This window comes from Pteronotus mesoamericanus, unplaced genomic scaffold (assembly GCF_021234165.1).
Source record: "Pteronotus mesoamericanus isolate MK-2021 breed Mesoamerican mustached bat unplaced genomic scaffold, CSHL_Meso_final contig_50, whole genome shotgun sequence".
Classification (NCBI taxonomy): Eukaryota; Metazoa; Chordata; class Mammalia; order Chiroptera; family Mormoopidae; genus Pteronotus; species Pteronotus mesoamericanus.
Genome location: NW_026555186.1, coordinates 6,988,111 through 7,013,636, shown reverse-complemented (window position 1 = coordinate 7,013,636; position 25,526 = coordinate 6,988,111). Strand labels below are relative to the sequence as shown.

At 39.4% G+C, this 25,526-nt stretch overlaps 1 protein-coding gene across 1 annotated transcript in view; it reads right to left on the bottom strand.

Moving 5' to 3' along the window:
- The window catches only part of DNAH5 (dynein axonemal heavy chain 5), a 248,071-nt gene that overhangs the window by 170,689 nt on the left and 51,856 nt on the right, over nt 1-25,526 (bottom strand). Inside the window, exons 4-14 of the mRNA XM_054578641.1 lie at nt 25,113-25,247; nt 22,266-22,350; nt 18,640-18,800; nt 16,934-17,155; nt 14,161-14,298; nt 12,194-12,370; nt 10,438-10,551; nt 9,676-9,783; nt 5,903-6,025; nt 5,130-5,345; nt 2,000-2,107 (exon numbers count right to left, since the gene is read on the bottom strand). Of these exons, the coding sequence (XP_054434616.1) occupies nt 2,000-2,107; nt 5,130-5,345; nt 5,903-6,025; nt 9,676-9,783; nt 10,438-10,551; nt 12,194-12,370; nt 14,161-14,298; nt 16,934-17,155; nt 18,640-18,800; nt 22,266-22,350; nt 25,113-25,247 (1,587 nt within the window). The remainder of the gene's footprint in view (nt 1-1,999; nt 2,108-5,129; nt 5,346-5,902; nt 6,026-9,675; nt 9,784-10,437; nt 10,552-12,193; nt 12,371-14,160; nt 14,299-16,933; nt 17,156-18,639; nt 18,801-22,265; nt 22,351-25,112; nt 25,248-25,526) is intronic.

Here is a 25,526-nt window from a genome sequence, read left to right as displayed (position 1 = left end):
TAAAAAGTGGTCACTGGCTTGAAACGTTCTCCCCATCCCACTCACTCCTCTTCATTTACCTGGAAAAAATAAACAGTGTTCCGGCATCAAGCAGCCTTTGCTGAGCCCAGGCAAGCAGAAGTAGGCGCTGTTTTTCTCCTAGGCTCACATCCTGCCTTAAAGGTTGTAGCAATTCTAGGATTCTATATGATGTTTTGTAGGTTCGTCCTCCCTCTAAGTTTCTTTAAACTTCTTTGGACTATGTCTTTGATCTTTGTATCCTCAATGCCTGGTGCAATACTTCTAACATAGATATACTTGTATTGCTATTATAGCACATATCTGCATTCTGTCTACTGTGAGCTTTGAGGGCAAATCTACTTGATTTATTTCTATATTGATAATGCACAGCATAAAAGCCTAATACATAATTGATGTACAGTAAGTGCTTGTTTCATTACAAGAAATCTAGTTCTTATTAATTCATTACTAACACATTATTTTAGCAAAATTCTTTGCTCTCCAATTATATAGGGGACCCCTACTAGGCCCTGGAGACACAAACAGAAATGAACACAATTCCTGCCCTCAAGGTGTTCACCATCGGCTTATATTCCACATACAAGCTACTGAAATGCCAGGTATGAGAAACTGCTGGGAAAAGGTGAAGACCCAACAAATACACACTGACCACAAAGCACAGAATCAGGATCTGCCACTGCCCGTCATTTTCCAACAAGAGGAGAACAGGATGCACTGTCCTTATGTCTGAATAGGCCCCTGATATTGGTAATTGCTTAAATTAGTATAGACATTTTATCATCCCATCAACTGAAATATGTCTTACAACATAATGGTTAAAAACTTGAATCCTAGAGCCAGACTGCGTGAATTTAATCCCCACCCTGCCATTTGCTATTTCTGTGACTTTGAGCACATCACCTAACCTCATGGTGACTCAGTTTGCTCTTCTGCAAAAGAAAGGCACTAAGAACAGCCTCTTTATAGGATTATTATAATCACTAAATTAATTAACACCCATAGAGTGCTTAGAACAGTACCCGACATATAGAATTAGCTAGTTTTATCTTGATTCCTTCTACCACTGTACCCACCCCCTCCAAAAATGCCTCAGAGTTCTTTTTCCCATAAAGAGGACCAACTTATTTCAAGCCAAAAGTTTAGGAAAATAAGTCACAGATGGCGATTTTCCTTTGATAATCAGAATGGTGCAAATTTCCACCTCACTAGGATGAAAAAAGGTCTGCATTTCAATTATGGTAGACACCTACTGGGTTGTTTCCCCACCTTGCCCTCCCTGATTCCCCTCCTCTGATGGCAAGTATCCCCAACAACCGCAGGGGGTGCCATTGCACCTGCTTTTCCCCATGGACCAGGGCCAGGCACCACACTAGAACTGGCCAACCCAACATTCTCCTTAGGAATTCGGAGTGGGGCTGGACCTGTGATACGTTCTCCAAAGCTGACGGTAGCCATCACTGTTCACATAGGCTGAAAGATGGCTGGTCTGCAGTGAGTGGGGATGGTGGGGGGAAGCTAAGGAAGAGGAAAGGGGTCCAGATGCTGAGTTAGTCCTGGTACCGCTGTTTCTAAGGCCAGCTGTAGCCCTGCCTTGGGGGTCTGCCAAACATCACTCACCATTTGATTAAATGACCTCTGGTCACAATCATTGCTATAAACAAACAAATGGAAACAAATTTCTGTTTTCTAATAACCCTACCTTTCAACAGAAGATGGAAGTTAATTGTCTAAAAACTAAAATGGAAGATATGCAGACGTCTGGGATTACTGATCATTATTCAAAGTTATATTGATGACCCTTTAATTTATGAAAAAGAGCTTCAATTATTAATCTGAAATCACAAAACCAGGTCAAGGTTGCCATTGGTCACCTCCATGATGAAGACGCCTCTCTCTTCTGATGGTTTATGATTAGCAGCTTTATACAGAACAGAAAAAATAAAGACATGACTATCTACAGGAATTTTATACAACCTACATGAAGGTCATTAGTCTGCTTGCAAAACTCTTCATAATCCAGGTCAAAATCCGTTTTCCGCTGGTCTAAGAAATTATATTCTTTTTTCTTTATGGTGGCAACCATACCCTGAAATGTTATGAAAAGAATAAGACAATATTTCAATATTCTATTATTACTTAATTCAATATAACCTTTAAATGTAGAACCTGAACAATCATTACCAAAAAAAGCAACTTAAACGGAGCCTATGTCTTTAGTTACATTGCTTAACGCTTATTACAGCAGTATAATGTTGCCTACTGCATTAAAAGAAATCATGTGGAAAGCATTTTTTATGATGTTTTATGTATTTTTGAAGAAAAATGTAAAATAAAGATCACATCTAAAAATTAGAAGTGTTTTCTCTAAAAATTTATTACTAATCACATCTGAAAAAATAAAAAAGAATCCCAGAGTAGAAATTACTAAAATATTTTTCATTGAAGTTTGACTTCTCAGAGAAAATAAGTAAGATTTTAAGAGAACACACACTTAGGAAGAAAACAGTTATAATATCTACAGATAAAATACTATCTTCTAAACCTCAAATGTCCTAAATAAAATGTCAAACCACAATCTACCATTTAAAGATTCAGGAATTAATTGCTTCCTTCTGCCCTGCAAAGCTGCAGTCTATGACTACAAGAGTACAAATTAGGCAATTCATCTCCTTGAAAACACTATTATCGAAAGTTTTGTTTGCTCTGAATAATGAGCTATAATGCTCTGTGATCATTCCTAACCAGGTACTAAGCCGTTGTCAAACTCAGGAGCCCACACTGTTGACACAAGCATATAATTTTTATGATGAATGTTGGGCCTCCTTCTGCAATCTTCTCTTCAAAGTCATTTCCATCTATATATCAATTCAAGTATCTTAACAGACAAAAAGGTATAAACTGCATAACTCTGAATCAAGTTTACTAGTTAAAACAACCTATTCTTTCATGCTAACTACAAAATTAGTTCTATTTAGAAATTATATATATTATAATGATTCCCATTGTGTTCTAGGAAGTGTGTAAAAGAAATACGAAAAAGCTACATTCTACATTGTAATGTGGTAATTAAAAAGATTTGGGGCCCTCAGAAAATTCTGCTCTATGATTGGATTTAATGGTCACTTAAGAGTATTAAGTAAATAAACCAATTAATTGTGACCTTTAAACCAACTAATCAAGGTCAATCTATTAAATCATTAATTTGACAGACTTAAGAAAGTAATATTTTACTTATTTTATTTTTAAAATTAAATTTATTGGAGTGACATTGGTTATTAAGATCATACACGTTTCAGGTGTACACGTCTATGATACACGATCCATATATTGCATCGTATGCCCACCACCAAAGTCAAACCATCTTCTTTCACCACACATTTGGCCCCTTTACCCTCTACTATCCCTCCCACCCCCCTCTCTCTGGGAACCACCATACTGTTGTCTGTGTCTATGAGTTTCAGTTTTATATCCCACATATGAGTGAAATCATGTATGTATTGCACCCTTATTATGTGCCAGTTAATTATGAGGACACAGGAATGAACAAGACAAGCAAATGTCCCCATCCTGGAAGAATTCACATCCTTGGTGGGGAGAGAGGTTCAGAATCTATGTAAGTCACAAATAAATGAACAGGATAATTTTGGACAGTGATAAAATGAGTAATGTGACAAAGAATGATTGAGGTGAAACAAAAGTCAAGAAAGACAATTTAAAGGGTCATTTAAATCAATATCCGGAGGCTAAAGAGGAAAGAACTCTGTGTAAATCCAGAGGTTGAATTTTCCAGAAAAACAAGGTATTACAAGCTGAAGGGGAATGAACTGTGTCTGGAGACTGTAGAATGAGGCGAAGACGAGCAGGCAAGGAGGTGGGAGGGGTGAGCAGGGCCTGATAGCCAGGCAGGAGCCCGAGATTCATTTCTGTGCACGCACTATGAGCTTCTAACACTGGTACAAACACAAAAATCTCACCTTACGCTTCCTGCACCACCTACATGTTATTTCACTATCCTCTGGTCCATCCACTTGAATCAGTGTTTCACTTCAGATTTTCGATTTCTCTTCCCAATATTTTTATCAGGTTATAATTGTTTTTATCTACACTTAGATGTACAGTTCAACTTCTCTTACAAAGATAAACTTTGAAATATATTCCGAAGTTATTTTTTTCATTAAGAATAGAAAGTAGATTCCAAATTGAAAAATAAGTGGATATATTGCCTCTTGTCTTATAAAATTGTCACCTTCAAAGTACAGATTTTCTAACATGCAAAATTATACAGGATTCACCTAAAATGTTTCCTGCTACATTAAGAAAAGTTTCTCTTTTTCTCTCCCAACATCTGGTACACTCAGGAAGTGAAAAAGAGTCCTTATATTGGCCTAAACTGTTAGAGTACGAAAGCTGGCAATAAATTATATGATCTTTTTCAAATTCAAGTACAAAAAATTTAAGTTTCAGTATCACTATTCCCAGGAAGAAAAAATTTACTACGTCTACATTAAGAGTTGAAAACATATTTTGTTTGTAAATTAGGTTTTTAATCTTCAAAACATTATTAGATTATTAGATCACTGTGCCCACTTTAAAAACTAAGATTAGTGACATATATTTCCTTATAAGATAAAGCAGTTAAAAGTCAAAATAACTAGGAATGGTGGAGCTAAAATAAAATTCAATCCCTTTTATTTTTAACATGTGTCCAAATAAAATGCTTAAATGTAGAGACAATCACATAACACTCAGAACTCAGTGCCAGCAAGTGTCTGATGCATAGCATTTGCTTCATTAAATATTTCCTGCATGAATAAATGAAGTGATAAGTTATACCTAAACACTTTTTTCATGCTACTAATGAAAATGCTTTTACTAATGATGATTAATTTTAGACAATTGGGAAGTCATTATAATAACCACATACCTGAAAAGAACATATTAGCACCATTACAAAATTCTCAAGTAAATTTAGTTTCTTTATTGTTGAAGGCTATGAACTTATATTTCACAGTATGAACTATATGAATCATTCTAAATAGAGTTATATGCATAAAATATCAAAGTTTTAGTTATGAATAAGAGCAGTAAGTTTAGTTTTAAAACAATACCTGGTATTTTGTGACCATATCTTCCAGCCCTTCAATTTTAGAATCTTGCAGGGCTGAATACGTCTTAAAGGTTGTAAAGATGTCTATAATCTTAGCAAGCCGTCGGTGAAAAGTTTCAAATTTTCCAAAAATATACATCTCACTGAATTCAAACTGTTTTTCATTTGGATCTTGTTTAAGCTTTTGTTTTGTCTTGTGAAAGCAGTGCTGGTATTCCTTAAAATCAAAAACCAAAATATAAGAAAGGGAAAACAACAAGGGTATCAACCTTATTCTCTTCAGCAAAGGTGACGGCAGCAGTAGGGGGGAATTGCAGTCCTTTCAGTATCATGCCTTTTCATTTACTCCTCTGTCAGACTGGAATACCATCTTCTCCCACCCTCCGATCTAGCTAACTCCTAATTATTCATAATGCAGCTCAGAGAAGCAGCCTTTCCACGTTCGTCCCATCCCGCCATGTTAGCACTAGCCTCCTTCTGTGTCTCTCCCCATTCATCTATAAGAAGGTTAGGAAAACCTTAGTCATCTTAGTCATCTTTGTATCTTCAGTATTTAAAGTTGTGTTGGGACTCAGGAGGCCCCCAAAGAGGGTAGAATAAGTGCATAGATTTTCTGAAAAGGTTTATTAACATGGAACTTGCTTAACAGTGAAGAATTACTGTTCTTTTTAGCAACCAAGAATATAATAGTTGCTAAATAATTTAAGGTGTATCACCAAAAACAACATTAAAAAGTGATGCATTATCTAAATATAGTATTAGGCTGACCATTACCTGCTTAAGTTTAATTGCAGATAATATTTTTTCCACAACAATGTCTTGCGGCTGGCTCCACACAGAAGCAGTTCCATTGTTGGTAATATAAGCTTTACATGCCGATATCATCTGATTGGTCACCTGGAGTTTTCCAATAAAATGATGATATGTACATAAGACAGCCATCAATTATAAATTGGATTAGAGGGTCCTTAACTCTTCTACCTCTCAGGGTGTACAATCTGTAGCCTTGAGCTCTGGATTTATTTGTTTTCATAGTAACTATGATCAAGCACCAGCCCTTTTTATTCAGCTTTCTTGAGGCATAATTGACAAATAAAAATTATATATATTTAAGGTGTGTAATGTGACAATTTTATATACATAGTGAAAAGATTATCACAGTCAAGTTAATTAACATATCCATCACCTCACATAGTTATAATTTTTCAGGTATGTATGGGAAGCACTTAACATCTGCTCTCCTCAACAAAGAATGTGAAGGACCTATACACTGAAAAATACAAGACATTATTCAAAGAAATTACAAAAGACACCAAGAAATGGAAAAATATTCCATGTTCATGGACTGGAAGAATCAATGTGGTTAAAATGGCCATACTACTCAAAGCAATATACAGATGTAAAATCCCCATCAAAATCCCAATGACATTTTTTAAAGAAATAAAACAAAAAAATCATCAGATTTGTAAAGACCCCAAATAGCCAAGGAAATCCTGGGGCACCGGAGGGGGGCGGGAACAAACCTGGCAGTATCACACTCCCTGATTTCAAATTATACTACAAAGTGACACTAATCAAAACAGCATGGTATCAGCAGAAAACACAGACACACACACACACGCACACACAGATAAAACATAATTGAAAGCCCACATGTATACGGGAAAATAATTGTTGTTAAAGAAGCCAAAAACATTCAATGGAGAAAAGAAAACCTCTTCAATAAATGATGCTGAAAAAAATTGAAAAGCCACATGCAAAAAAATGAAACTAGACTGCCTGCTATTAGTTACCATACATAAAAATTAACTCAAAATGTATCAAAAACCTAAATACAAAACCTGAAACAATAAATTATGTAGAAGAAAACATAGGTACTAAACTATGGACTTTGGTCTTGGAGAGGATTTTATGAATTTGACCTCAAAGGCAAGGGAGGTAAAAGTAAAAATAAATTAATGGGACTATATCAAACTAAAAGGTTTCTACACAGCACAAGAAACCCTCAACAAAACAAAAAGGCAATCAACCGAATGGAAGAAGATATGTGCAAACAACATCCCCATTAGGGGGTTAACATCCAAAAAATATAAACAACTCATACAATTTACAACAACAACAAAAACAATCCAATGGAAAATTGGCAGAGGACCTGAACAGACACTTCTCTCAAGACATTCAAATGGCCAACAGACATGTGAAAAGATGCCCAACTTGAGAAGCTAGTAGGGAAATACAAATGAAAACTTCAGTGAGATGCTCCTCACACCTGTTAGAATGTCTATTATTAACAAGACAAGCAGTAACAAGTGTTGGAGAGGTTGTGAGGAAAAAGGACTCTTCTTCGCTGTTAGTAGGAATGTAAACCGGTTATAGCCACTATGAAAACAGTATAGAGGTTCCTTAAAAAATTAAGAATAAAGTTACGATACATTCACTGCAGCCTTACTTACCATGGCCAAGACATGAAAACAACCAAAGTGTCCTTCAATAGGTGATTGGATAAAGAAGATGTGGTACATATATACAATGAAACACTACTCAGCCACAAGAAAAGATGAAATACTGTCATTTGTGGCAACATAGATGGATCTTCAGAATATCATGCTAAGCAAAATAAGTCAAGTGGGAAAAGTCAAGAACTACAATATTTCACTCATATGTGGAATATAAAACTTAAAGCAAAATAAATAAAAAAGACAAACAAAAACTCACAGACACAGGCAACAGTATGGTGGTTACCAGAGGGAAAGGAGGATGGAGGGAGGTAGTTAAGGGTAAAGGGGGTCAAACATATGATGATCAAAAGAGATTTGACTTTGGATGGTAAACAACAATGCAATATAGATGATGTATTACAAAACTGTACACTTGAAATCTGTATAATTTTATTAACCAATGTTACACCAATAAATTTAACTTTAAAAATTGTTTAAATAAAAAGATCTTCTCTCTTAGCAAGTGTCAAGAATACAGCACAGTATTATGAACTATGGTCCCCATGCTGTACATTAGATCCCCAGAACTTATCCCTCTTATACTTGAAAGTTTATACATTTCGCCCAACATCTGCGCACTTCCCCTACCCTCCAATCCCTGGCAACCACCACTTTCCTCTCTGCTTCTATTTCTTCGACTTTGTATAAATTCCACAGATATATTGTCAAAATCATTTGTGAAATTACAGAGTTGGAAGCACCATAGAAAATCAACAATTTGGGGCCCCTTCTTTATGCAAGATGAATGTCTCAACCAACCTAGAAATGATTCACTTTCCTACCTAACAGCTGTAAGGAGAAGACAACAGGGAAGAGAGTAAAGCTAATGTAGGTAACCACTAACATTTTATTCACCAATGCAAACTTTTTTAAAATTTCAGAATTTTCTTGGTGATTTTTTATAAATTAGAAGGAAAATTGGAGGACTACTGTATGCATGGAATAATACAACTGCTTGGATTTACAGTACAAAGGTTGGGGATGTAAATGAAACGAGATTGGTCATGTGTGGACAGTTGCTGAATCTGCGTAATATGGATGTGGAAGTTCAGTATACAATTTTCTTTGCCTGCGTAACTGCTTCAAATTTCCCATAATGAAACGTTTTTAAAATTTAGATAAAGGGTGGTGTTATAATTTTGTTCAACAACAAGGTCTGCAAATAATATGCATGAAACCTAGAGTAATAACACAAGTTGACTTTTCAGTCATCTACCCAGGAAACCTCTCTCCTGACCCTAACACGGAGTGTTACAGTGTGAAGTCAGGAACGGATCCCATGGAGTTCCTGCCTTGTGACTTGACCATGAGCAAAAGAGTTTCCCGTTGAACCCTCGAGCCCGGATATCCCTATTCGCAGTAAGAATCATGACCCCAACTGCCTTAGGGTTTGCAACCCACGTCCTGATGAGTTGAAAATTCCTCTATTTTAATACAACATTTCAATTGTTTGCCTTGGCAATGAAAAAAATCATTTCTTTCTTAGATTAGAGACCATTCTTAATGGGAAAAGCGACAGTGCTCACCATAAACACTTAGGAGTTAGGACATAAGGTTTAAACATTGTTATGGTTTTTGGCAGAATCATTATAATTGCTTTATAGATTACTGAAACACAGCAAGTGGCTTTTATTACTATGATTACTATTCTAATAACGCCAAGTAAACAACTGTGGTATCAAATAAATTTGGTACAGTAGTATATTAAATATGAAACAGGAAATAGTTCTTCTTAATTAAAAGTTACCCATGGGAGTAAATAATGTGCTAAATAAAATAGGTAAGAAATTCCAAAAAGAATCTTTTTCCATTTTTACTATATAAAAAACAGTGTTTATTATAATAATTACCTTGAGAAATAATGCTTTATGACTTGCCAGAATCAGCTTCTCACATAAACTTAAATCTATCTCTATTGAGGAATTAAGCTTTTTTAAAAAATTGTAGGATGCACAGACATTGGATTATGGTAATACAGTAATCTTTAATTACCAAAAAATTGAACATTGCCAAAGAAATATAAGTGTGTACTTTATGCTATTAATTTACCTTTACAAACAGAGATGTAATCTTCTCAGAGGTGTTATAATAATGAGAGATGCTGTAGATCATCTTAATTGCATTTATAAGTGTAGGAATAGCATCAATCATGGATATCTGGAAGACACCACAAAAGTTTTCCAGGAAACAAATACCAAATTCAGCAAACTTCTAACAGTCTCATCATGCCATCTTAATTAGAATAAGGTTTAGCTAAGTGATTTTCACTTAAAATTTTAAAATATTATCTAATAATTTACATAAATATATTTAAAGATCATTTTATTATTTGGTCACATGCAGTTAATCAAATTTTGTTTCATTGCAAGAAACATTAACTTTCTTTTAATGACAAATGAGATTCTGTTCACTAACAGTCGATTTTGTAATCTATAAAAGCAGGTAAAAGATCAAACACACACCTGTTCGATGACTCTTCCCACAGTAGTGTGCCTCAGAGTGTCAGTGGCAACATTTAATGGAAAATGGAATATGCAACAAATGTTTTTTAAATATCACATATACACCTTTGATAGATGAGTGGGTGGATGGATAGATGGATGAATGGACAGACATAGATATAGATACAGATGATGCAGATATAGGTACATGCAAATATATATATATATATGCATATCACTTTTTAAGAATAAAAAGCGATTTCCAAGACTTTCTGAACAGCCCTATATCTACAAACCAAAATACCACATTCAATTCAGCGGGCACAGAAGGGCCATCTGTAAACTAAGAGAGTAGAAATGGTTAACTCACAGGGTCACTGCTGTACAAGGGGTCACAGCATTTTTCAAGTGTATACAAATATTTGACATTGTCCTTTGCTTCGTTAGCTGCATCGGTGATTCGAATGTCCATCTCCCGCCAAGTCTAAGTGCAGTGCGGAAAAGCAACGTTAATGCGATTATTAATAGAGAAACTTCTAATATAGCATCTGCTAAGTGTCACCTCAAGTCCCTTGGGTCAGACTTTCAGTTTGTCCTATGCCTCTTACATAAAACTGCATCCAGAGGGGGGAAGGACATTGCCACACAGAAGAGCACTAAATTTTTCAGGTGTCCCTTCCAGGCCTTCTCTTATAAAAACTGTTAAATAACTAGGACAGGGCATCAAGGGGGCAGCACCTCCCTTCAAACCCACGTCTTCTCCTCTGGTTACTGTGTCCACTTTGCACCTCACACCCACCCCCCTTTTCCATCTTCCCCCTATTTCCCTAAACTTTTGTTCATCGATTAGTGTAGAAATTATTTATTAACTGCCATCCATGTGTCAGGACTGTGCAATGACCTGGGAACTTCAAAATGGACAAACAACTAAATGTAGGAGAACAAGTAAAACAATGTGATTTGCCACAAGCCAGCACACTCAACCAACTCCATGGAAGTCCTACTAATAAATACTTCTGAACTAAAGCACAATGAAATGATTGCATTCTTTGAGCAATGATAGAAAGGAAATCTGAAGTAGTTATTGAAACAAATTACTATTATTATTTAAATTACTTTCATAGATTGAAACATCCATACAAATAGTTAATAAATATTCTTTATGGCACCAAAGCCAGGAGTGGTGGGCACCTCTATGATGGTCCCCCGTGACAACTGATGCCTGGGATTCACATTCCTGTGTCATCCTCACCCCTTGATTGTGGGCTGAATCTAGCAATTCACTTCTAATAAACAGCATGTGACAAAAGTGATAGGATGTCACTTCAGGATATCATTTCCAAAAGACCGTGGCTTCTAGGCTGTGTGCTCTCTTGCTCTCTGCCACTTGCTCCCCGTAAAGGAAGCCAGCTGCCCCGTGGCGAGGAGCCCAGGGGAGAGGCCCACACAGCGAAGAACTAAAGGAAGCCTCCGGCCAACAGCCAGCAAGAAACTGAATCCTGCAACAACCACGTGAGCAGCAGGAAGGCAGATGCTCCCCAGCAGAGCCAGCCCAGGAGGCAACACCCCTACTGCAGCCTTGTGAGGGACCCCGAGGCAGAGACACCCAGATAAACCTGCACCCAAAGTCCTGACCCACAGACAGTAGGATAAAAAAATATTTGTTTTAAGTTGTTAAATTTGGGGGTAAATTGTAACATGGCAGTATAAAACTAATCTACCAAGATTAAAAAATATATAAGGTAAGTTTTCATTATTACCATCCCTAGTTGTTCTGAATTCATAATGTATATATAATCATGTTATGGCATTATGTCTTAATTACATGCAATGCCCTCTAATAACACGTATACATATAGGTGCATCTGCCAACAAATACCTTTACTTCAAATACCTTTATTTTACAAATGTATACCTTTACTAAAGGTTATACTAAAGGTATAACATAGCTTTATTTTGGATATTTCCACAATATCCAAAATTTAGAAGGGCAATATTATCCAATCTTAAAGGGTTTGTTGTGGTTTTTTTTTTTTTCCATGAAGGTACAAAGACATTTTTCTCTTCCTAATTACTCTGTGACCTAAAACTCCCATTTCACAAAGCAAAAAGAAACAGCTGACAACCTTCAGAAGTTTCGACTTGGCAGCAGCAAGCACTGCCAACACAGCCTTCACATCCGGGCTTTTCAGTTGGTCCAAAAGGTAGTTAAACTTGGATAGTCTTTTCTTCCAGTGCTCCAACTCTGCTCGGGGCCCAAGGTCATCCGCTTCCTTCCGCAGCTGATTGTTCTCGGCGAGGACCTGTGAATGCACAGGACAAGTGTGAACCACTGAACAGAGCTGGAGATAGCAACATCACACAAAAGCAAAATAAGAAAATAATGATCCTATCTGAATCATGCTATATTTTTAATCATTTGCATGCTCTGAATGACAGCCTTTTACTAACCTAACGTGTATCCACTTTTAAAACTTCTACAAAAACTTAGCTAACTTGTTCTAACTGCAAACTATTTATTTAAGGAGTTTTAATAAACTTGAGAGGGCCCAACCTCAGCAGGTTTCCTTGGCTATTCATTTGCTTATGTATAACCTCAAAGCAATATAACCTTAGGAAGCTCCATGGCCTTTTATTGGTTAATTTAAATTGTGCTTACTTTTTAATACAATGTCCACCTTTGTTTAGGTTTTTTTTTTTAATACTTTTTAAGGTTAAGTCTCAAGATCTCTTTTGCAGGACACACTAAATTAGAAAATGCTTTTTATTTCTACCAATGTTCCTCATCAAACTAAATTACACCTTGAGAAAAAAAAATAGCAAAGTGCTGTCTTTTAGTTGTGCAAGTAAACAAAGTTGCAAACTTTCATCTCTTAGAATTCTCACTCTCTCTTCCTAATAATGACTATAAACAAAAGCCATGTAAACCTCTAACCTCTTCAGGTACTCTTAAAATACTTAGGCAAATGATATACCTTCTTCCATTGGCTAGTTCAGAAATGTGGCATCAGAAACTGATGTTTGCAGCAAAATGAAAAGGGAGCCAACCGTATGGGAAAATATATTCGCTAATGATATATCAGATAGAGGTTTGATCTCCAAGATATATTAAGAACTCACTCGACTCCACTCCAAGAAGACAAACGATCTAATCAAAAAATGGGCAAAGGACCTGGGCAGACGCTTTTCCAAGGAGGAGATACAGAGGGCCCAGAGGCATTTGAAAGGATGCTCAGCATCACTAGCCATCAGAGAAATGCAGATCAAAACCACCATGAGGTACCACCACACCAGTCAGAATGGCCATCATAAACAGATCAACAAACAACAGGTGCTGGCGAGGCTGTGGAGAAAAGGGAACCCTAGTACACTGTTGGTGGGAATGCAGACTGGTGCAGCCACTGTGGAAAGCAGTGTGGAATTTCCTCAAAAAGCTGAAAATGGAACTGCGTTTCGATCCAGTGATTCCCCTGCTGGGACTATACCCTAAGAATTCCAAAACGCCAATACAAAAGAACCTATGCACCCCAATGTTCATAGCAGCACAATTTACAATAGCCAAGTATTGGAAGCAACCTAAATGCCCATCGGTAGATGATTGGATCAAAATATTATGGTACATTTACACAATGGAATACTACGCAGCAGAAAGAAAAAAGAACTACTAAACTTCGCAACAGCATGGATGGAACTGGAGAGCATTATGCTAAGCGAAATAAGCCAGGGGGCGAAAGACAAATACCATATGATCTCACCTATAAGCAGAACCTAACCAACAATACAAAGATGCAAGGAAAATAAGACCAGCAACACTGAAAGGAAAAGAAATCAACAGAGACAAGAGGGAAGGGGAGGGCGGAGACAAAGAAGGGAAGGGGAGGGCAGGGACAAGGAAGGGAAGGGGAAAGTCAAGGAACATATAGCAAGGACTCATGGACAAAACCAAAGGGGAAGAGCTAAGGGAGGGAAGGAGGGAGGGGGCAAGGGAAAGTCGTGGGGGGGAGGCAGAGATAAATGTGTTTGAAAAAATTAAATAAATAAATAAATAAATAAATAAATAAAAGGAAACTGATGTTTGGTTTCTAGAAATTACCTGTTCTGTTTGTTTGATCCACACTTTCATACAACCTTCTATTTTTTCCAAAGTCTCGGGGTTATTAGCTAGAGTCAAGTAGTCTATTGGTTCCTTCAGGGTTTTCAGTTCAAATATGTCACACTTTTGAAGGGTCACCTAATTAAAATGAAAATTAAATAATATGGTGATGCTTTTTAAACACACACACTCTCACACACACAGCGGTTGTCCCCTCGGCTTAGAAGTATCTTGCGGGGACCCCGTGGTCTAAGCTGCCCTGCTCTCTGCAGAAAGATCCTGATCGCACAGTAGGGTATAAAATGCCCAGTCCTCCCACAGTCTGAGCGCACCCCTCGAGAAGATGGATCCTGAGGTCAACTTTGAGGTTAAAAAGAAATAAAGACTGAACTCTAGAGAAAGACAGTCATAACATCACAGATTTGGGGGACTAAAAGGAAACTTGAAAATTAAACTGAACTCATGAAGCCAAAGACAATGCGGAAGCTTCAAGAAAATTGATTGGGAGGAGAGCAACTTCTAATCTATCACATTCATATTTTAAAACTAACCAGTAGGAAATGTTCTCTTCTCCTTACCCAATAACATCTTTATAGTTAGCAAGTTCAATGGCAAACCCACAGATTTGTTTTGGGAGGAAAAAGAAGAGGTAGTAAATGATGTGTGCTAAATTTTAACTTGACAATGAAACCTAGTGTGTTTTTAAACTCACATAATACCAAATGGACCCCAATATTTAATGAGGACATTTTCCTTCTGATATCTGTGCACCTGGCACTGTGAATTTCTAAATTCAGATCTCACATACAATGTCACTTTACCAGCGACAGAGCTAATATCTTTCTCTCAACTGGTCCAGAACCAGCAGGAGAGGACGAGGTTATTTGCCATGCTAAATGCTCCCGCAGCCAAGGATCCACTTCACAAAGCCCAGGCCCTAAGGGCACCCTGGTGAACCAAGGTACTAAAGAGCCTGCTAGAAGATGCGGAAGGTGGAAGGTACAGGCTGGGGGAGTGGTGGGTACCAAATGCTGGGATCACACTCTTCTTCTAGTTTTATTTTTTATTTATCTTTTATTGTTATTCTCTTACAGTTGTCCTGATTTTTCCCCCTTTGCCTTCCTCCGCCCAGCCCAGCCCCCACTCCCTCAGTCAATCCCCCACCACTGTCCACGTCCATGAGTCATTCATATGTGCTCTTTGACTAGGCCCTTTCCCTTCCTTCCCTGTTAACATCCCTCCCCCTTCCCCTCTGGCCACTGTCAGTCTGTTCCCTGCTTCCATGTCTCTGGTTCTATTTTGCTCATTCGTTTGTTTTGTTCATTAGATTCCTCTTGGAAGTAAGATCATACAGTATTTGTCTTTCATCGTCTGGGTTATTCACTTAGTATAATATTCTACAGACCCTTTTTAAAACCAGCAGAGAGAGTGGCCTGCAGGTGAAACCACGCCCCTGCCCCCAAAGTCTGCTAAGCAGACACTGCAGGACCCAGATAGACCCCTCCAGGACTCCTGTTTCCTTCACTCGGCTTCCTAACAAGGCCCTGCCAACTCTGACCTCTAACAGTCCTGGCCCCCACGGCCGCCCCTGCTCAGAAGCACTGTCAGCCCCACCCGCACAGGGCTCAGAGGGACCCCTGTGTCCTCCCGGACCTGGCCTCCGACAGAGCTCTGAACACCCGGCAGGGCAGCCCCCTGCCTCCCCTCCCCTGTGCCTTCGCTCACGTGGCCCCAGCCCGGAAGGACCTCCCACCTCTTGCCCCCGCCCACCCCCACGCTGCACTTTTCCGCCTGCCACGTGGACAGGGCTCTTTCCTTGGTTTTGCAGCGGGGCGGCTCTGGGCCTCATGAGGCGGCACTGCCTCCCTCCTGCAGGGGGCACCCATCCCCTTTTTAAAATACTTCTGCTACACAATGAAGTGCATTCACAGGAAAGCATGGCTTTTTACATACAGTAACAATTTAATTTGGTTCAACTTGCATTTTACTATAGCCTGAATCACGGTTAATTGCTAATATAACAATTATGTTCGCTGGAATCATCCTGTCCCAGTCTGGATGAAATGTACTAAAGTCACCCATTCCACGTCCTTTAGGAAGCCTCCTAACACCTCCCCACTCCTTCCCAACGTCCCAATAGGTCTCAGTGCTCCTTGGAGGGGGGTGAGCACTACATTGTCCTTAGTATTATGGGATCCATTCCTCTCTCCCATACATGCCTGAGGTGGGCTGGCATCTGCCCCCGGTGTTCACTAACAAAGCCTTACTGCAAACAGGACAAATGTTATGGAAGCCAAAGCTCACCTTTGCCAAACTCATTCTTAAAGGCCCTTTGGTCACTGGCTGAGCCACTCTCTCCTCCCCAAGGATGTGTCAATTCCTCTCTCCTCTCTCCTCGTCAGGATTTCCTTCATCCCGACCCACCACCCACCATCCACACCCACGCGCACACATGCTCTGGATCCAAATTCCTTCCCTCTGGGATGCAGAGCAGTAACACAAATATTTCATATTTTGCAGCCACACATCTGAAATGACTGAGTCTTCCATGATAGTCAACATTTCTATGGAAGCTCTGATGCATTAATCACTCTAAACTACAGGAATTTAAATCTAGTCACCACCAAATCTTGAAGGGACAATAAAAATTCCCATGAAATGGTTTCAAGATCAGCCAGGTAGTGGAATTAAGACTATTTAAGAGAACTATTACACACATCTATGTTGATTTGTTCACCCTCTGAAAGTTTGAAGAAATCTTATTCGTTCTTACCTTCTCCTTCAAACTCTCCTGTGCACTCGACAGGACACTGACAAAGCCTTCCAGAGAGCTCAAGAAGTCCTGCCGAATGCTGGATGCTTCCGGAAGCCCTTCAAGTTCGCCCCAGCCCTGGCTTGTGGCCCTGAGAGCCGGAAGGAAGATGTCCGACAGCAAATGCCTCATGCTATTGAGCAGGCCCCCATTGGCGGCATCTAACATATTAAAGCTCACCTCCTGGAAAACAAAGAGGAGATCCTTTACTGTAAAAATCACCTTCAATCACAACACAGCTACGAAGTCTCTCTGAATGTTGTCTATTAATCAACCATCCTGTGGAAGGAAATAAAGACCTATCAACTGAGAAAAGCAAAGACTGGAGATTTGGAGCTTGCTGTAGTAAGAGTCCGCCACCATCCCTGGCATTTCGGCAGAGACTCAGGCAGGCAGGGGAGTGGGGGAGCATTCTAGTGGAGTGCCCTGACTGGGGGCTGATCACCGGGAGAAAGGGGAGGAGGGCTCACTAGAAGCGGGGCATCCTGTGTGATTGGTTAGGGGTGCACATTTGGCTTTCTCTGGTTGCACCAGGGAAGGCCCCTGGAAATATGGACAAAAGTCCATACAAGGAGGCTGGCTACCTGGGTTGTTTACTGTAGACAGGGAGTCATTTTCCTGGGCAAGTTGCTACAGATTGCAGCTCAAAGCTCTATTTTTCTTTTTTATTTTATTTTTTAATTGATTGATTTTAGAGAGAGAAAGGAAGGGTGTAGCAGGGGGGGGAGAGAGAGAGAGGGAGATTTGTTGTTCCACTTATTTATGCACTCAGTGGTTGATTCTTGTGTGTGCCCTGACTGGGGATCAAACCTGTAACCTTGGCATATTGGGGCAACGCTCTAATCAGCTGGGCCACCCGGCCAGGGCTCAAAGTTTTATATTTATATATGATCTTACCACTGTCTGTTTTTCTATTCAGTCTTTCCATCCAGTAAATTTCCATTTTCATAGTCTGGCTAAGACATAGCTTTATACCATTCTAAATCTCAATCATCACAATAAAAGAATGAAATTAATAGAACATATTTACCAATTTGTCTACACCAAGCAAATAATACACCTATTAACGGCAGGGGAGACATGTACAGACGAACTTTATATTGCACAAAAAATAAAGTCTTACTTTAAATATATGAAATTTGCCATAAAATAAATCATGTATGGGGAATTCTTTTAAAAAAGAAAGACTTTGTCCTCACTGGTGTGGCTCAGTGGATTGGGTATCATCCCACAAAGCGAAAGGTTGTCGGTTTGATTCCTGGTCAGGGCACATGCCTTGGTTACAGGTTCGGTCCCCAGCTGGGGTGCATGTGAGAGGCAACCAATACATGTTTCTCTCTCACATCAGTGTTTCTCTCCTTCTCTTTCTCCCTCCCTTCCCTTCTCTCTAAAAATAAATAAATAAATCTTTTTTAAAAAAAGGAAAAACCTCACTGTAACACACACAAAAAAATGTTTTATCCATTTTTATTAATATATTGACTATTTAGTCCTCTTACCTAACAGATTTAAAGAAAATGTCCTCTTAATTGTTTGTTTTAAATGCTTTTAAAAATACTTCCTTGAAAGTAGTTTTAGATACTTAATGAATGCTTAATAAAGTATGGATATCTTCAGTAGAACTTATGTGACTTTGAAGCAGGTACAGGATTGCTCTTGCCCCTTACCCGATGGATGTTCTCAGGGGTGATGGCTCGGGAAGGGTCTGTCCTGATGAAGAACACACAGGTGCCAGTAAGAGCTACATCTTTTCCCTCGGTCACGAACACTTTAGGTTTTTTCATCTTTCCAGAAATAGGATTTACTCCTCCTGAAGAGCTATGCTGTCCTATAAATGCAAAACAATTTTAATTTCACAACTGCTATTTGCAGTTCACATGGTTCTATCTTGGTATGAAGTTTCCTTGTTGAAATATTGTCATATTGGCTCATCCATGTGTCTTAAAATGTCCACCACTTGGACAATCTCTGGCCTGAGCCCTAAAGGATGTAAAAGGATCTGTTTATTTCAGAATTGTTACTCCAGGCAGTGAAAAAAAAAAAAAGGAAAAGAAACAGGAATAAGAAAGATTGGTCCAGAGTAAATTCTTGCTGAAGCTATAGAAGTCATCTCTGTCACAATAGGCCTTTGCAGAGGACAGTGAGAGGGGGTAAGAGAGGGGACAGCATCTATTGGCATGTGCTGTGCGCCAGGTCCTCTGCTTGGAATCTTGTCTAAATTACTAACACTCCTTACAACCCTGAAGGCAACTGTGACCGGTCCCACGCCACACAGCCAGCGGGCACACAGCCAAGATCAAACACCAGCTCTCACTGCAAAACTCCAGACCTCCTCCTCCCCCCTCTGCTCCTTCTCTGGTCTGGTTGGCCCTTCACTATAATGCTAGAGTCAGGGCCATGGTGAATGGTGTGCCCTGCAGAGCCAGACGCTCAGGGCTTCAATCTCAGGCTCTGCTGGGCAGTACGGCCTCGCCATGTGACCTTGGGCAAGTTATTTAATCTTTTGGCCCTTTGGCTTTGTCATCTGAAAAATGGAAACAATAATGCTAAAACCCAGCATCTGGAATTGTTGTAAGGATTAAATAAGTTAATACCTGTAAAGTCTTTAGAAAAGTACATCGAAATACTAGTTCACTAAGCATTATCATCATCATCATCATCATCATCATCATCATCATCATTATTATCTGAAAACTCATTTTTGGTCATCCAAGCATGCAGCTCATGAGTGGATCATTTAAGTAAGGCTATGCCCTGAGTTGTTCTACCGTGCTATTATCTGCCCAAGGAAGTTTCAGGTCTACAAATGAGCTGGTAGCTCAAAACAAGACTATTGGGGCAGGAGCAAGATTATTGTGCTAACAAAGAGGAGAGGAGTGGACCAGAAGTGAATCCTAAAACCCTGCGTTTAGAACCTCTTAGGGGAATGGGTTCCTGGGGCTCTTCCTTCCCCATGGAGCTGGCCTAGAGACTTGGACCAGGGTGATGACAAGGAACCCCTCCAAGAAAGGTAACCAGAAGACCTCTCTCATTCAAAATTGTGCCCCACTTCTGACTAATACCTTCTGGGTCTCATGAGGAAGATGTTAAACTAGAAGTTTCAACAAGGCACCAGGATATGATAGATAGAAATAAAGAGTTTTAAAGCAAAAAAAAAAAAAAATTTCGTGCAGAAACTTCAAAGTGTCCTAGAATGGATTAAATGTCTCACCCACATCAGAATTCAAAATTCTCCGGAGAGTGTAGCCTCAGGAGGACTTTGGTGAGAATGGCTGTGCTGGGCACAGGACATAGGTGTGAAATGTTTCTTTTGCATCTCAGGTCAAGATGGAGGTCAACAACTGTCCCAGTGTGCCCAGGAATTGAAGCGTTTCTTTCCTAGGATATGGGACTTCCTGTGCTAAAGCCGGGTAAGTCTCAGGCAAACCAGGATCACTGGTCACCGGAGTCAAGAAAGACTCCTCAGCCCAACTACCTAAAGAGTCTAATTAGTGTCTCCTGGAGTCTAAGAGCAAATTGGGATGGGAAATGACACAGCCCTTAAAAACCTGAGCACAGCATGCAACAGGGCAGGCAGAGAGAAACTGGGCTGAACTGAGGGCTAGTGACACGTCTATGGATGGTAGGGACAGGAAGTGGGAAGTGTTTCTAGTGAATCAGGTGGGACCCCCCTGAAAAGAAAATGGGCCTGGAGCCCTCTCAAACCACGCTCAAGAGGAGTGCAGGAAGGATGACACAACAGAGTCAGTCGGGCGGTGTAGGCAGCCAAGACACAAGAGCAGAGGGCAGCGGCCGTCAGGAGGACAACACCTCATCAATGGATGCACAGCCAGTGCTCCCAGCGGCCACCTCCAGAGAACCTGCCATAGTACCCACGAGAACACGGGCCCAGGCAGTACAAGGTCAGCCAGCTTATGACAGTGCTAGTTCAATGGAAACTCTCCTACCACCTCTTAGGTCTTGTCACTGCCGACTTCAAGCCTGACGCAGTCACAACCTGTGGTTAACACAATGTGGACAAGGGGTGGGAGGATAAGATGAGAAAGCAGGGGACCTTATACAAATATCAATCTTCGGACACCCCTGCTGGGGGTTGGTGGGGAGGATGAGGGAAAGCTAGGAATAAAGAAGATTTAACTTTACATCATCTAGTGTTCATCAACTGCATATTTTTAGTTTCTGAACTGAGAATGTGTATGTAATTTGCTGCAACTGTAGGAATTTTTCTTATCTAAGAATATCCAGAAAAATTATGCGCGATTGTCTAAATCATAATCCAAAGTCAGAAGAAACACTACACCCACCAAAAAGGTTTAAAGAGAGAGTGGGAAACAAAAATAAACTTTTTTTATGTTCACATCACAAAAACCCTTCTTGTTCAATGTAAGATTTAAACATGAAGGCTATTTCACCCAGTATATAGTTCATAAATGAACTCAGCATTTCAGGAGCTTTTCAATCTGAGATAGAATTCAAAACTTGTATATTATTTTGATTTTTTCACTCAAAATATAATATACTTTCTGACCACAAAACATCAGATAGATAAGTTTAAGAAAATGCTGGTCATTTAGATTCTGCATGCATAATTTCCTCAGTTTTTAAACAAAAAAGCATAGTCATACTATATACCAACAGCAATAACTATCTTCCCTTTCCTCAAAAAGGTAATAAAAGGATGCATATAATATTTTAATATAATCATAATATATTTGTTTATATCACTGGTTTGACTTTAAAACTGTATGAATCCACATAAAAGTAGAATGGGATTTGCCAGTTGAATCCACACAAAGATTTACAGCTCTTTCTTAAGTGAAAATGGCTAAATTTATCATTCAATATCACTCATTTAAATCATAGTCAGTAGAAAATAAACATAATGTGATATTTAACTGGAAAACTCCTGTTAGGCTTATTGGCAAAAATTCCTATGTTAAAAAGAAATAGTGCCTACATAGAGAAGAAACGGAGGCCCGAAAGTTCTAGAACATAATTGGTGGAATGAACCAGCATGTGAAGGAAGGAAGTCTCAAAATGGAAATTACTTTATCGTTCCTTAATTACCAGCGCAGCCTGAAAAAGTAAACCAAACATCCCAAATAAAGATAGAACAAGCAGGCTAAATACCCATCATTATGTGTCCCCTTTCCTGAAGGTAAAAATAGAAGCCAGGCCCCATCCCCGACACCTCGCTGCTACCTGTGCAGTTCGCAGAGGTCTCCTGCCTCAGGCCATCCTCAGTTAAATCTAACAACACATTCCTGGGTTATATCATATCAAATTTGGATACCTGTTTCTGCTACCTCCACATCCTGATAGTAAAACATGAGATGGCGAAGACCTCCAACAGCAAAAAGCTGATCAATTCTTTCAATCTGGGGGGGACAAAAAAGGCAAAGTAACAACTTTGTTCTGAATTAGACACTGCCTTTAAATCAGCATTCACCATCACCTTTTTTATTTGGATAGGACTGCTCCTGATGCAAACCATAAAGAAGGCGTATATTTCTTTCAACATAAAACCATGAAGAATAAATGCCTCTCATAGTAAGGATTCAATTCAAAAAATAATTCAATTAATCATAAAAATTTCTCCCAAATATGCACATTTGAAGAGATTATCTGTCCACTTTTGGTCATTTCTAAAGTGTTGAGCTGTTGAAGGCACATATAATAAATACAGATGACTGTTTCATTTTCATTTAATTGCAGATCAGAGAGAACAAACTGTTCAATACCCAAAACCCAGTCTAACACACTAGGGAAAACTATTAATATTAGATTGCAATCATCACTGAAAAATGCCACGAGAACACATATGACCGTGGAACAGTCCGGCCAGCAGGAACCTAGAACCTAGACCCACGCATCCCATCCGTGAAGTTCATGGACATCTAGAGGTCTGCCCTCTGGCTGCTACCAATGAAAGGGCTTCCCTTAAGTAGTCAGTTGCATGGTTTTGAATTCAAACTGACAGAAAAGTATAAAATTTACATGCATATTAGGATGGCTACTATTAAAAAAAATAGAAAATAATAAATGCTAGCAAGGATATAGAGAAACCGGAACCCTTGTGCCCTGCTGGTGGGAAGGTAAAATGTCACTGCAGAAAAGACTATGGCTCCTGTCATCAAAACATTAAAAAGAGAATTGCTATAGGATCCTGAAATTCCACTTCTGGGGATACATGCAAAAGAACTGAAAACAAGGTCTTGCAGACATATTTGTACACCCCTGGTCTTAGTGTTCATAGCAGCATTATTCATAGTAGCCAAAAGGTAAAAGCAACCCAAATGTTCATTGACAGATGGACGGATAAATAAAATGTGGTACATACACTTACATTAATTAAGATGGCAACTTTTATGTTATGTATATTTTACCACAATTTAAAAATTTAAAAAACTTTAAAGGATAAAATCCAGCTGAAAAATTTTAATATGAAAAGAAGCCCTCTTCGATGTCTACCATGTTATAGATAAAACAATTAAATATGAGGAAAAGCAAGTTGCTCTGTTTTCTTTGTTACATTTCCTTGCCTGAGGATACTGTGGGGATGAGTTGAATCCATGAGATTAACTTCCACAGCCAAGGAGACTGTACAAGAGATAATTCCATCAGGGTCATATTGAAACTCCTGCCCCTCTGGTCTAGCTTGTAAGCTTGAGCCAGCATGCTTTCTTAATCCTCCGGGTTTTAATATTTCTGAGTCCTGAATGTGACAGAGCAGTTTCACTTGGGTTCCTCAGAACAGTTCAGAACTTTTCTTCATTCATCCCCGCTGCGGGATCCCAAATCCAGATGTCTGAATTGGAAAGCTGGGTATAGGTAAGCAATTCACCTTGGGAACAGTCTTTCCAAGACCACATCAGCTATGTGACTCCTTCTCCTCCTTTGCCTCTATTTTTAAATATTATCTACATCCTGGTACGATGAAGATTAAGTGGGATAACAGATGAAAATCACTTAAGAGAGAGACTGATGCATGGTAAGTATCCAATAAATGTTAGCTGTGATAAGAAAGACCAGCAGGAGGAAAGGAGCATTTCCTCAACCCCTGACTGATTCATCCCATAGTTTAAGCATTTCAGTGTTATTCACCCTTAATTGTCCCACTGACCCCTATTAACTCCGCCGGAGAGACCTTGCAGGAAGGAACAAAGCTAGTGGAGTGCTGGAGCTGACTCACAGCGGCTCCTAACAGCCAACTGATCACAACTCCTCCCAGCCTAGCATTAGTAACATTGTGTTCCTACTTTGGAACCAGCCATGTGGGAGTATTTACATGGCATAAACCAGAAAACATTCACACTTTGTGCTTCCCTCCACCCTCTTGCCCAAAGCTTGCTGTTTAACACTTATAAGCCTACCACTGACAAGCATTACCAACACTGTGACTCCTGTTCAGCAAAAAGGGTGCTCTCATTCTCTTCCTCTCTCTCTCTCTCTCTCTCTCTCTCTCTCTTTCTCTCTCTCTCCCTCCCTCCCTCTCTCTCTCTCTCTCCCCGCCCCCGTCCCTCCTAATAAATTAAAAAATAAAAAACCCCATCTTCAGGAACCATCACAGGACTCCTGACATGCCTTCCTCACTACCCAGGAAATTATATCCTCCAGGAGTCTGATTTTTCCCAACCCAAGTCAAATCACATCTTAGGTTTTGGAGGGAACTCATGGCAGAAAATGGAAGTCAAGGTCAGAAGCAAAGTTAACCAGATTCAGATCCAAACCAAAGTCAAAGCCAGGAAACAATGATACGATTCAGTTTCTCAGGCTAGGACAAGTCCAAAAAAATAAAATAAAATAAAATAAAACAAATCAGTCTCTGAGAGGAGATTCTGTTTTCCAAACTCAGGTTCCAAAATGGCACCTGAGCCCACCTTCACTGGACTCAGGGAGATGCAGACATTGCAGTCAGAATCGTGGAAATTAAATGGCATCTCAAGTATCTCGTTCAACATAAAGGCCTGGAGAGCCCTGTGCTCATTCTGCCATCATCTGTACAGAATCAGAATAGAGTCCTGTCTGTGTTAAAACAGGCACCCTCCACGGCCCAGAGTGGGATCCCGCCACAGGACAGTGCCGGCAGACCCTCCACACCCTCCATAACCAAGTCAATGAGAACTCAAATGCATCGCACCTGATTCCCCTCGAGGACAGCATCCTCCACTTCGGTTTTGTTCAAGTCCACGCAGGAAGCTACAATGGCAAATACATAGGCGTGCCTGCCATCCAAACGTGCCCGCTTGGCTTCCTTCTCTTCCTTCAGTCTTTGCTGCAAGCAAGGAAAACAATGTTATGTGGCAACTGCTGTTCTAAAATAGATTCGTTTTGCAATAATTTCATACAATTGTTGCTTTTTCAAGTCTTAGGTATTGAGAGAACAAATAGCTTAATGATACCAGTTTTATATACTATCTTCTATTTTTAGAAATAATGTTATTTCTATCATGAAAACAGCATTGTTTTGAAATTGCATAATACAGATAAGCCAAAAGAAATAAAACTCATCTGCCATCCAGAAATTACTACTGTTAACTTGTTCTAAATCTTT